General features: G+C 49.7%; 1 protein-coding gene across 5 annotated transcripts in view; it reads left to right on the forward strand.

Annotated features, from left to right (window-relative positions):
* BPI (bactericidal permeability increasing protein) overlaps window positions 1–13,784 on the forward strand; it is a 28,325-nt gene that overhangs the window by 7,535 nt on the left and 7,006 nt on the right. For 4 of the 5 annotated variants that reach the window (XM_038572296.1, XM_038572298.1, XM_038572294.1 and 1 more), the window contains 8 exons: window positions 38–199; window positions 1,424–1,487; window positions 3,909–3,972; window positions 5,575–5,666; window positions 8,974–9,150; window positions 10,188–10,247; window positions 11,718–11,885; window positions 12,953–13,020. In XM_038572296.1, coding sequence (XP_038428224.1) covers window positions 38–199; window positions 1,424–1,487; window positions 3,909–3,972; window positions 5,575–5,666; window positions 8,974–9,150; window positions 10,188–10,247; window positions 11,718–11,885; window positions 12,953–13,020 — 855 coding nt within the window. The remainder of the gene's footprint in view (window positions 1–37; window positions 200–1,423; window positions 1,488–3,908; window positions 3,973–5,574; window positions 5,667–8,973; window positions 9,151–10,187; window positions 10,248–11,717; window positions 11,886–12,952; window positions 13,021–13,784) is intronic. The other variant, XM_038572297.1, reaches the window with a different exon arrangement.

Here is a 13,784-nt window from a genome sequence, read left to right on the forward strand (position 1 = left end):
TGCTTGCCCCAATTCTTCTGTCTGTGTTCCTCTACAGCAAAACCAGTGGCAACTTTGACCTGAGTGTGGAGAGCATCTCTATTTCGGCTGGTCTGAATATGAGCTTCGACCCCACCTCAGGCCACCTCACCATCATCTGTTCCAGCTGCAACAACTACATTGACAGTGTCCGCGTTCACATCTCAGGCGGCCGTCTGGGGTATGATCTCCTGGGACTGTGGGTGGGAGGAGGGACCTCAAGAAGCACTGTCTTAATCATGTCTGTATTCAGAAGGCATGCCAAGTGCCACCTCCTTGTCGGGTCTTGTTCAGAGGCCTCAGGTGTAGGGGAAGGACAGGGTCCACGGACAAAGCAGACACCATCCCTGCCTCAAGGAGTCACTTGTTCATCCAACATTTGTTCAACAGACTTGACTGAGCATTTGTGATGCCCCAGGCTCTGGGCTAACCACTTTATATGCACTAAACTATACAGTCCTCGCCACCAATCTGTAGGCATTTATTTATCCACTCAGCAAATGCCAACTTAGAATTTGCTGTGCACTGGGCTCATGCTCGGGAAATAATAGTGGCCAATTACAATTTAGCAATAGGTAACATCAGTGGCTCACATCACTGTGTGCCAAGCATTCTCTTAAACTTGCAAATTGTCTCAACAATCCACACAATGAAGTTAGTCTATTCTTACGTCCATTTGCAGAAGTTAAAACTAAGGCAGAGAGGGAATAGGAAATATCCTGAGTCTTTATACCTACTGAGTGTTAAAAAGAGATTCAGTCCAGAACTGTCTGGCCACAGACTCTTAGCCACAGAATCCTTATTCTCTTGAAGTTTCCTGCTTCAAGATAAATATTAGTCAAATCATTGCACTAGTGAATGGCTCATGATGAATTGCAAAAGGATGTAAGAACTAAGAAAAGGAGGTACAACGTTGCCAACGTTACATGGGATGGGAGGATCTGACCTAGTCTGAGGGCTGACTGGTTCGTCCTTGATGAAATGACATTTGAATTAAAATGAAAAGAATAAGTAGAAGTTATTTAGGTGGGTGTTGGAGACGGGGTGTTTTAAACACCAAGAACGGCATGTGCAAAGGCCCTGTGGTGGGAGGGAGCAAAGAACACAAGAGGATACAGCAGAACAGTGTGGCTGGAGTGCAAGAGGGGGAGAGCAGTAATGAGGAAAGACGCTGAGACAGAGTGGGGGTCCAGCCATGCATCAATTGAGGAAATAAACTCATAAATGAGTCACTGCACCCAGAGGGCCAAGTACCTAATGGGAGCATGTACAGTTGAAGCCCAGGAACAAGGGTGCCTAGGCTATTTGGAAGAGGGAGGAAGGCTTCTCACATGAGGTACCCTCCCGAATGTAACCCAGGGACACCTGGGAAGCCTCATGCTTGTCCCCACATGTCAATCTCCAGGTGGCTGATCCAACTCTTCCACAAAAAAATTGAGTCTTCGATCCGAAAGACCATGAACAACAAGGTAGGACATGCTCAGAGTCCTGGGAATGGGGGGGGGGGGGAGTGGAGGGATGTCTCAGTATGTGTGTTGCTGGATCCTTCTGCTCTCACCCCAGAGAGCTCACAGCTCACAGTTCTTTGAAACCACAGGTCCGGCTTAAAAACTGGTCATGAGGAGTCCAGCAAGAGCCTAGGAAAGGGTCCCGGCACACAGCCACAGTGTACTCTCCCCACACCCCGCTGGACCACCTCTGCTCTTCCTCCCTCATTCCTCCCTGCAGGCAAACTGCCTTCTCCTGCCTCATCTGCCTCTGAAACCTCTGCTCAGAGCTCTCTGGTCTCCTCCCCCATCCCCACAGCACCCCAAGCCGCCTGCTGGGTGCTCCCTACCTTGAATAACACACATGATTGAGGAAGCTGCTAGGCTAGAGTGCCAACAAACTATTCCCTAGGGCTGGAACTGGTAGCAGCCAGTGTTTCCCAACCATGCCCTCACCCTAAATCCACCCAGGCCAGCTTCTTCAGCTGCGAAAAGGGGCCATTCATTGGGCCGATTTTCCATGAATACAGTTAGCTCCAGGAATGCCCTGAGCCTGCCTCACAGGCCAAGTGAGTCAAGGGCAGTGGGGAGCCCTTGAAGATTTTAGGCAAGGGGGTGACCTTGCCAGATCTGTGCTTTAGAGACACTTCTGTGGCTGCCCTAAGAATGACAAGAGGCGCCAAAAGAAGCAGGGCATGTCAGGAAGACTGAGGAAGCTCTATGGTCTTCTAGATGGGAGTCGCTGGGTTCCCGGTCCTAGGCACTGACAATGAGGGTAGGGAGATATCAGTCAAATCAGATCATGGGTCTGAAGGCATTCTGTCAAAGTTTTAAAACAAAACAAAATTAAAAAAAAATAGCGCATGGTTGTTAACATGTGTCTGAATACAATAGATTATAGAATGGGTTTTATTTTTTTATTTATTTTTTATTTTTTAAAGATTTTATTTTTTTTTTTTAAAGATTTTATTTACTTATTCGTGACACACAGACAGGGAGAGAGAGGCAGAGACATAGGCAGAGGGAGAAGCAGGCTCCATGCAGGGAGCCTGACGCGGGACTTGATCCCGGATCTCTAGGATCAGGCCCTGGGGTGAAGGCAGGCACTAAACTGCTGAGCCACCAGGCTGCCCTAGAATGGGTTTTAGAGTCAGAGTCTCTGGGTCTTAATTCTGACTCCAGGGCCCTAACTAGCTTTGTCATTTTGAGCAAATATCAGAACCTCAGTTTCACCATCTGCAAAATGGGGCCGTAAATACCTCTGACACCAAGCTGCTGGAAGTATCACGGAGGTGAGGCAGGTGGTGTGCTCACCCCACTGCCCGGCTAACCCATGGTTCAACTGTCTTTGTAATTAGGCGATAGTCAGAGGGGAATGTTAACATTTAACACTGGAACTATTAAAACAAAAGTGTCTCTTGGTAACACCGTAAGAGTGGCCAAGCTAAAAAGTAATACTGTGCTGCTGTCAGCGAGAAGGAGCAAGAGGGTGCTACATCCATGGAGTGGGCTTGGCATGACGCCTAGAACTCTACAAGGACCCCAGCATTTAATGTGCACAAAATCCTTACGATGAGGGGTGGTTGGGTGGGTGTCATGATTTTCTCCATTTTACAGATGAGTAAACTGAGGCACAGAGGGAGAAGTGATAGTATTGGAGTTCAAACCCAGGCCACCCCCACCTCAGAGGGGAAGCTCCTAATCAGAATAAGATATTCTTTAGAAAACAGTACTGACTTGAGTAGATGGATGGAGGGAGGGAGGAGGGATGGAGGGATGAATAAAGGAGTCACACAGTGTCTATGATAGTAGAAAGGTGGACGAGGAATGAGTTGGGCAGTTGGCTCCCCAGGAATGCAGAGTGAAGAGTAGGTATCTGAGGGAGGGAAGAGGCCACCCCCCCACCCCACCCCCTCCCCATGATGCACCGTGTGTTTGGAGGGGTGGGGGGGCAGGTAGGATGGAACACAGAGGGGCAGCAGCAGAAAGCCTGCTCCCGGGGGCTGTGATGTGATTTCCTGTGGTTTGGAGCCATCTGGTGGCCCTCATGGGTGAGTGGCCTTGGAGGGCAGTAGGGGCAGGTGCTGGGCCGGGGCCCCAGCTACCAGATGTGGGGCCGTCCCACCCTTGGGCCATGTGGCAGAGGCACAGGCTCCTGGGAGGATGATATTCTCCGGGCATGCAGAGTCACACCTCTTGTGTGATGGAAACACAGTCCGAGAAACCAATTTTCTCCCTCCGTTTCTTTCCTCCCTCCCTCTCTCCCTCCCTCATTCTTTCCTTCCCTCTCTCCTTCCTTCAAAAAAACATTCAAGGGAAGGAAAATGTATCAGATTCCTTATTCCCAAAGGACAGTTTCCACTATGGGCAGCACTCACTGGTCACTTTCTTCGTCCTCTCCAGATCTGCCAGGTGGTGAGCAGTTCCGTGTCCTCCAGGCTGCAGTCTTATTTAAAGACATTGCCAGGTGAGCACTGGGCGAGATCAAGGAGGCTGGGATACAAGTGTGTATGGGGTGGGGGTGGGGGTGGGGGTGGGGAGGGAAACAGGGACGACCGTGTGCTGAGCCAGCGAGCTTCCCAGACAGGCTGGTGCCGGGTGTGGGAATGAGTAGAACAGATTATTTTCAAATGGCCCCTGGCATTGGATCCCTCTTGGGCCAGGCCCTTGTGGCAGGTGCAAGAGCAGCCCACACCCATTCATTCCCCTACCCGTCTGGGGCCAAACAACCAAATTACTTCCAGCTCTGAGGCCAGACACACACAGCTGGCCTGAGATCTGAGGCTGATCATTTTGCCTCTCTGGGCCTCAGTTTTCATAGTTTTATTTATTTTTTAAAGATTTTATTTATTTATTCATGAGAGACAGAAAGAGAGAGAGAAGCAGAGACACAGGCAGAGGGAGAAGCAGGCTCCATGCAGGGAGCCTGATGTGGGACCAGATCCCGGGTCTCCAGGATCATGCCCTGGGCTGAAGGCAGCGCTAAACTGCTGAGCCACCCAGGCTGCCCAGTTTTCGTAGTTTTAAAATGGGGACAATTCTCTCCATCCCTAAGTACGTGGTAAACTGTGACAAGTTGCAGATGGTCCGGAAAGGAGGCCTCTGGCCAGCTCATGCCATGTGCCATGCACCCAGCAGAACTGTCTCCTCCTGGCCTCCCAACACCACACGGAGGTTGGTATATGATCCGGATTTTACCAGCAGGGAAACTGAGGCTCAGAAAGGATCCCTGACTTGCCCAAGGTCACAAAGCCAGAAAGAAACAGAAGCAGGATCCAAAGTCAGTTTTTCTTACTCCAGAGCCTGTGCCCCAAGCTGCTACCCGGGCACCCGCCCTGTCGAGTAGGCCCCATAGCACATGGTGTGAGCTCCTGTAAGACGTGTTCTGTCCCCAGGCACCGCACCCCCACTCCAATCCCCAGGGACGGGCGCATCCTGGGCATGTTTTGTGCAATTAAATGTGTCCAGCAGGCAGGAAAATGATTTTTGTTGGAGTCCAGCTCCATCACTCACCTGCTGTGCCATCTTGGGCAAGTTACATTTCTGAGCCTCATTTCTTTCCCTCTAACGCGGGAAGGAAAGCTGTAAGCAGGGGACCAGTATTTATTTAATTCTCGTTCATGTCAGTTGAGAAACACAGAAAGCATTCGGCCCTGAGCCAGCCTGGGCTCAGCCTGGGGTATTATCCCTGCCAGTAATGGTCCCTTCAGCTTTTGAGCCCCTACCACGTGCAGGGCACTTGTGTGGTCACTAGTATTATCTTGTTCTACAAATGACAAAAAGTGGCTTCGAGACATGAAAGGTCTTGTCCGAGGTCATGTAGAGTTCAATTCAACCCTCTGCTCCTTGACAACATCTGGGGCTGTGGGAAGAAGGGAAGGAGATGATGTCCGTTTACGCAGAGTGTGGGTTCATTTCCCTCCCTCCCTGGGAGGGCTCCCTGGAGGAGGTGGGAATGGAACCGGCACCGCTGTCCCTGATTCAACTTTGGCGGATGCCAACTCTGCATCTCAGACTCCAGAGATGCCGCTGTGGGGAGCCGGCTCACGGTCCCTGTTCTCTTCTCTAGTGACATACAAAATAGATCGTATTGCTGGGATCAGTTACTCCCTGGTGGCCCCTCCGACAGCTACAGCAGATAACCTGGATGGGCATCTGAAGGTGAGACTTACACGGAGGAACATATATACCCTCCGGCCTCTGCCTTGGACTCTCCTAGGGCTCCTCATCATCCTTACCTCTGCATCTTCTCCTTGTTCCTTTCTTTTTTTTTGTTTTTATTTTTAAAAAATATTTTATTTATTTATTCATGAGAGACACAGAGAGAGGCAGAGACACAGGCAGAGGGAGAAGCAGGCTCCCTGAGGGGAGCCCAATGCAGAACTCGATCCCAGGACCCCGGGATCATGACCTGAGCAGAGGGCAGCTGCTCAACCACTGAGCCACCCAGGTGTCCCCTCCCTGCTCCTTTCACACTGGCCTCCCCGCTGCTCCTGAACCACCCTATGCCTGCTCACTCCCCCAGGGCCTTTGCCTTGCTCCTTCTTCTGCCCAGAAGCTCTTGCCCAGATATTCACCTAAGCTCTCCCTTCCTTTTTCCAGTCTTTGCTCAAATATCCCTCTCCCTAGAGAGTCCTTCCCAGACCACACTTACTGAAATAGTTTCCTCCTTTCCCTCCATATCCTGCTTTATTTTTCTTAGTGTTACTTATTACTGATACCGCCCCCCCAACTTGCACACACTCACACACATGCACACACGGTCACAAGGTGTCCCTCAGGGTGATGAAGGAGGAGGGGCTATTGCTGCTTTGTTCCTGAGTGCAGGGGCAGCACATGGAGCTAAGTTTGGTATCTATTAGCTGCTTAGCAAATATTTTGATTGGACGGACAGATGGGTGGATGGATGGATGGAGCTTCATTTCATGCCACTTTCCTGACACTCACCACCCTCCAGCCAGACACACTGGCCTTGCACGTCCTCAACAAACGAAGGTCAAGATTTAGAAACTACAGAGGAACAGAGAAATAAATAAATAGAAAGGAAAGAATGGAAGAAGGAAGGAAGGAAGGAAGGAAGGAAGGAAGGAAGGAAGGAAGGAAGGAAGGAAGGAAGGATGGAAGGGTGATAGAGATTACCCAAATATTACAACTCAGAGATATACACTATTTTTAAAAAAGATTTTATTTATTTATTCATGAGAGACACTGAGAGGGGGCAGAGACATACTTAGAGGGAGAAGCAGGCTGCCTGTGGTGAGTCCGATTTGGGACTTGATCCCAGAACCCCAGGATCACCCCCTGAGCCGAAGGCAGACACCCAACCACTGAGCCACCCAGGCATCCCAAGATCATGGCCTGTCACACACGCATAAAGGAGGCAGAAACAAATACACATAAAAAAAAAAAACCTCACATATATAGAAATAGGAACAAATACACACATACATGTATTTACATGAGTCATGTTATACATACTGTTACACAACTTTTCAAAATACAACAGTGTAGTGTGAACATCTTTCCCGCAGACCTTTTACTGGCTGCTGGGTTTTTTGGTGAATAGCTTGTGATAAGATTCATGGCAAGTGCCGCCTTCCGGGATATTTGAGCTCTTTGTCCATTTTTTCCCACACATGTAACCAGAGCTGCCACGAGCATCCTTGTATCTGGATCCCTGTCCATCCTTGACTACTTCCCAGAAGTGGCATTACTGGACCAAATAGTATAATTTTTAAAAACTAAGTGAGGGGATCCCTGGGTGGCGCAGCGGTTTGGCGCCTGCCTTAGGCCCAGGGCGCGATCCTGGAGACCCGGGATCGAATCCCACGACGGGCTCCCGGTGCATGGAGCCTGCTTCTCCCTCTGCCTGTGTCTCTGCCTCTCTCTCTCTCTCTCTCTCTGTGTGTGTGTGACTATCATATATAAATAAAAAAATAAATAAATAAAATAAAAAATAAAAATAAAAACTAAGTGAAACAGTGGGAAAAAAGGATTAAAATGATACATAATATTTTTTAGTGAATGAGAATGTCCTCTTTACTGTTCCTCCCCCTCACCCCCAGGCTCCTGCCCAGAGGTAACAGCTGTGAGCCATGGGGAGTGTTAACCTCCTGGTCCCTAGTTCTTTTTTTAAAAATATTTTATTTATTTATTTGAGAGTGAGGAAGAGAGAGAGGAAGAGCAGGGGCAGAGGGAGAGAGAGAAGCAGACTCCCTGATGAGCAGGGAGCCAGGACCCTGGGATCATGACCTGAGCAGAAGGCACATGCTTAACCGGCTGAGCCCCCCAGGCGCCCTTGGCTCCCTGGCTCTAAGCATTCAGGGGCACACACGCGTGCACGGGTAAGCCCACTTGGTTTTGCTGGTAATCCATATGCATGAATGGATACACATCAGTCTTTCACTTGCTTTTCTCACCTAATGACATGCATTAGAGTTGGTTCCTGGTTGGCACATGGGTCCACTTGTTATTTTTAAGAGTTGCATTTTGTCGGTATTCTGTAAGACGGGTGCTGTGGCAGTTAATTTTTAGTGATGAAATGATGCACAGATACACAGAACCCATCATCCAGATTTAAGAAATGTTACCATTTTGCCAAGTTTGCCCCTGTTTTTTTTTTTTTTTTTTTTTTTTTTTTTTTAATGAACACTCTAAAAATAAATCTGAGGTCTCCTCGGGTCCCCTCTACCCTCCAGGGAATCACACCAATATGATGCTGGTGTGTATCCTTCTTAACCGCGTTTTTATACTTTCTATACTTTTGCTACATATCTACGCACGTCGATAATTCTTGCATAGTAGTTTTATATGCCTTTAAATTTTACATAAGTGGTATTCGACCATATGTATCCATCTACGATTTGCTCTTTTATAACTCCACATTGTTTTTTAAGCTAAATAAATGATCTACTTTTGCAGCGTGGTGCCAAATTGCTCTTCAGAAACTTATAAACATATATTCCCCAGCAGCATATGAACAGTCTCACCCAACACTAGATCACGTGGCTTTGAAGTACACGCACACTTAAAACAGTTTACCTCTCTCTTTAAAATTTTACTAACTTGACAGATGAAAACAAACAAGCAGAGCCGTATTGTTCCTTTGGTAGAATTTCTGTGCTCACTGGCAAGGTTGAAGCTAAGCCAACGGAGTGACCAGGAGGGTGCCAAGCAAGTTGGGCATGTTGCCCAAGTGGCCCTGGCCAAGTCACTTCACCTCCCTGTGCCTCAGTGCCCTCTTCTGCAAAATGAGCATCATCACACCTACCTCGCAGGGTTGGCAAGAAAAGCCCTTGAAACTAGCACCCAGGAGGCATATGACACTATTGTACGTTTCTGTTCCCGGCTTCCTCCTCTGTCTTGACTGCATGATTGGTATCCTCCACCCGTTTTCTCCTGGAATGAAGACACTGAATTATAATTCCTGAAGGGAAGCCCAGGCTCACCCTGTCTCCTCTGCCCCCAGGGAGAGTTCTTCAGTCTGGCTCACCCCAGATCCCCTCCCTTCACCCCACCAGCAATGGCCTTGCCCCCCGATCACGACCACATGGTGTACCTGGGCATCTCCGACTACTTCTTCAACACAGCAGGGCTTGTGTACCAAGAGGCAGGGGCCTTAAACATGACCATCACGGACGACATGGTAAGGCCGGGCCAGGGGTAGATGCGGGAAAAGCAGGGGCCTCAGAGAACAGCAGACAGTCCGGACTTGAACCTGTGCTCACATGGGAGTGGGAGGGATCATATTCCAGCTTCTAGGGTGGCCAGACCTGAGTTGGAATATCAGCCCCCTCTTTTCTAGCTGGGTGACCTTTGGCCAGTCATTCAACCTCTCAGAACCTGTTTCCTCGCCTGTAAAACACCCACACCAGTATCTCTCTCCCAAGGGTGTGACAGAGTGGAGTGAGGTGTGAATGCACGAGAAGCATTCAGCACATGCTTAGCACGTAGGAAGTGCTTGATGAGGGATAAAAGTTATACAGCCAATGTGGCCCGAGTACTCACCCTAACCCAGTCTTAGCATCACACCACCATGATCATCATCCTCCATGTGTCTATCGATAGGCTGAGTCCTGTTCTGGGCCTCAGTTTACCCATCTATAAAATGAAGACATGACCATCGTCTCCAGAATCCAGGTGAAGCCTGGTTGCCAGCCACGTAGGGTTCCTCCTACGCTGCTCCTGGAAGAGGTGCCAGGTTCCTTCTCTCTGTAGGGGCACCAAAGGGATGCTGAGCCCCCACATGTCCTTTGGAAATAAACAAAGACCAGAGTGAGAACTCCTCAGGGTGAAAGAGTCAGCCACCCACACTTGTGTTTGGCAGAGACAGATGCATGCAGAGGACGGGGAGCTTGATGGCTTTATACCTTTACAACTATACTCCTGTGGAGGTTTGGGGCACAAGGAAGCTGGAAGTGAGCTGATAGAGGCTGGGCATCCTATGTGATTGGTTTGAAGAGCATATTTGAGTTTTTCAGGGCAAAAAATAGGGAAGTTGGCAGTCGCTGGTCATATCCTGACTATTCTGGGCTGATTGCTGCAGTTAGTGATCGGCATTATTGTCACATAGGGGCTGGCCATTGTCTGTGTATTCAGTCTCTCACCCCTCATATAGAATTTGCACCCCCCAATCTACAACATAATCCCCCAAGATCCTTTACTCTTCTTCCCTTGCTACAGATACCAAAGAAATCCAAATTCCGACTGACAACCGATTTTTTGGGGACCCTCATACCCCAGGTAAGAAAGAGGCTGCTCCCCTTTTTGTCTGCTCATGAGGCAATCTAGGGGTGCTAGCGAGGGTTGAGCCGCACTGAGTGGCCTGAAGAGAGCCCCCTTCACCAGACCTAGAGGCAATCCAGCCCGAGAGTAGAAACAGCCTTGGTCAGCCCCTCCTGGATGCTGAGAAAGGCTCCAAGCGCCCTGGTGACTAGGCATGAGGGTAGACGCTGGGGGCTTACCCACCCTACAAATATTTACTGAATGCTCACCATGCAGCCAGGGCTCTGCTCTTGGCATCTAGCACAGCAGATTGTATCCCTGCCCAACTCCAGCCCCCAACCAGTGAAGAGAGAAAATTATTCTTCAGGCACCTGAAACAATTAAAAAGTACACACCACCATTTCTAAATGAAGCCAACAGATTGATGAGGTCACTTCAAAGGAGAATATCTGTCTCAGTCTGCTCGGGTTGCCATCACAGAGTGCCACAGACCAGGTGGCTCCCACAACAGAAATGTATTTCTCATGGTTCTGGAGGCCAAGAAGTCTAAGCTAAAGCTACCCAAAGATTTGGGTTTGGGTGAGGCCCTCTTTCTGGTTAGTAAATGGACACTTTCTTGCTGTGTCCTCACATGGCAGTTCCTCTGAGCACATAGAGAGCAAGCATGCTCTGGCATCTCTCCTTATGAGGACACTGATCCTCTTGGATCGGGGCCCCACATCTATGACTTGATCTTCGTGACTTCTCAGGGCCTCATCTCCAGCTGTTGCCATACTGGGGGCGAGGGCTTCAATACATGAGTTTGAGGGGATACAAACATTCAATCCATAATTGAATATGTTCCATATTGAATCCAAATTCAATAGCCTTTCCAGTGGTGGCACTTCCAGAAGTTTCCATAGTGGGGGTAGTGGTGTGTGTGGGGGGGCATGACTGGTAGGGGCGTCGCGGAAATCCTCTTGAAGCTTTACAGCATAACAATCACAATGTTTTTTCTGAGACCATGAGTTTACCTGGGAGAGGACTAGAGGCTTGGGGATATCACCAAAGCCTCCTCAGTTCCCCCGGGAAGCCACCACTGCTCTGTGAAGAGGTGACATTTGAGCTGACCCCTAAAGAAAGGGAAAGAGCCAAGCTGGAAAAGAATGAGGGGAGAGGCATTCAGAGAAAAGAACACAGAGTGCAGAGGGTTTAGGACAGGAACAGAGTGGGTTGTGTGTCTGAGGAACAGAAAGGAGTCCCATGGGGCTGGAGCTGGAAAGTAAGGGGTAGAGGCCTGGGGGAGTGAGGTCTCAGGCACCCACTGCCAGTGCGTGCTGTCTCTATGATTTATTCAAGAAGCAATAGGAATACATCAGAGATGTTCATGCAGGGTCAAGACAAGACAGGCTTTAGAAACACTTTATTATTATTTTTTATTTTCTATTTCTTTTGAAGACACTTTAATAAAACTGTCACTTTATTGGCTGTCCCCCCTGGGGGCTGCAGGTGGCCGAGATGTTCCCCAACATGACGGTTCAATTCAACGTCTGGGCCTCCTCCCCGCCGCACCTCACCATGCGCCCCGCCGGCCTCATCTTCACCCCGACCTTGGACACCCAGGCCTTTGCCGTCCTCCCGAACTCCTCCTTGGCTCCCCTCTTCGTGCTTGGCCTGGTAAGCTGTTCCCAGCTGTGGGCAGATGAGGGCACTGCTCTCGGAGTTGGGCAAATCCTGCCCAGATTCAGATGCTCTGGGGCCTGAGACCAGAGCCCGTACTCACTGCTTCTGGTTCCTGCAGGGGTTCGCAGACTCAGTTCTTCCCTCCATCACTGGATTGAAATATGTGTCCTGTCTCAGATCCATTCGCTCCTGTCTTTGGTCATTGAATTAGGCAGTTATGAATTTGTTCATTGATTCAGTTATTCATTAGGTTGCTAACTTGAAATAGGCTAGACCCGCTCTGGTTCAGACATGTATTAATTTATTCCATTATTCATCTATTCATTTACTTATGCTTTTGTTCAATTAATCATTCATTTGGATATTTGTTCACTCATTCGTCATTTATTCATTCATGCATATCTTTGTGTATTCCTTCGTTTGTGTGTGTAATCCTCCTTTTATTCAAGTTTTTGGTCCATCGTTGATTTGCACATTCATTTATCTGCTCACTCTGTCACTTGGTGAATATTTGGCGGCACCCTCTGTGGTGCGGAGGGGAAGGCCAGACTCTCTCCCCACCAGGGGGTGCTCACAGGCCTCAGGCAGGTCTGCCCTCTCTCAAGTCAAGACCCATTTTCCCCACTTTGCCAATTAAATGGGTTCTGAGGGGTCTGCCCCAGATCACGCAGACAGTGGGCAGCAAAGCTGAGGTGGGGAGCTCAGTTTTCTGGCTCAGTAAATATTGAATGAATGAATGAATGAATGAATGAATGAATGAATGGCTTGAGAATAGGGCTGGCCTGGACTCCAGCCCTGAGATCTGTCTCACCTGGCTTGGCTCATGAGAGTGGCCTGGGAATCTGAAATGGTCCCTAGGGCAGTGGGAGAAAATGGTAATTGGTTGCCAGCCCAAGACTCACCAGTTAGCAGAAAGCAAAAGGAAGAGCCCCTCCTCCTTGGGTTCCGTGTGGGCCCCTCTGCCAAGCCTTTATGAAGCTGACCCTCCCCGTCTTGGAGACCTCGCCAAGGCCTCAGCCCCTGGCTCGGGTGATTTCACTCTCTGGATTGCTGTTTTGCAGAGCACGAACCTTTCCATGGAGGTCAGCGCCAGGCCTGACAGGCTTGTCGGACAGCTCAGTTTGGACAAGTAAGTGATCCCGTGAGGATGACAGGAGGTGGCTGCCCATCCACTTTTGGTGCCCATGGACCAGCAACAGCCCTACAACACACCAGCCCTGTGTCATTACTTTCCTGTTCATCCATCACATTTAAGCCTCAAATGGTGCACGGTGGGCACCAGAGCCCTGTGTTGCAGACAGTAAATCTGATGCTCAGAGATGCAGTGGGCCCCCTCCTCCCCCAGGGTCCTACACCATAGGTGACAGTCATCTTGGTTTAGCTGTGGCCCCACCGTGTTCACACTGAAGGTCCTGAATCCCGGGATGCCCCTCAGTCCTGGGCAGACTCATGGCCGTGCGGTGCCAACCGGTGATTCTACTCCACACCGAACCCCAGCAGCGCCCAGTCACCCGTGTCCCTGGCCTGCCTTAGCCCTCAGAAAACCCACATCGATTTCTTTATAGTCCTGGCTACAAAGCCCTGGGCCTTTGTCAGCCGCCTCGGGCTGGGAGAGCCCCCGGCAGGTGGTCAGGCGTGCGGGCTCTGGTGTGGAGGCTACCTGTGTTCGAAGCGCAGCTCACCTTGGCAAACACTCAGCATGCACTGAAGTGTTGAGAACACAAGGAATCTGAGTGCTCCATGAGCAAGAGCGAGGGAGGGACATAAAAGAAAGAGAGCTATGGGGGAGAGACAGGGCAAGTCAGAGACAGAGACACAGGGAGAGACTCTCAGAGAGAGATGCACACAAAGGGAGAGACACAGAGCAAGAGAGACAGAAAAAGAGTGGGAGCA

The sequence above is a fragment of the Canis lupus genome, chromosome 24, assembly GCF_011100685.1.
Source record: "Canis lupus familiaris isolate Mischka breed German Shepherd chromosome 24, alternate assembly UU_Cfam_GSD_1.0, whole genome shotgun sequence".
Taxonomy (NCBI): domain Eukaryota; kingdom Metazoa; phylum Chordata; class Mammalia; order Carnivora; family Canidae; genus Canis; species Canis lupus.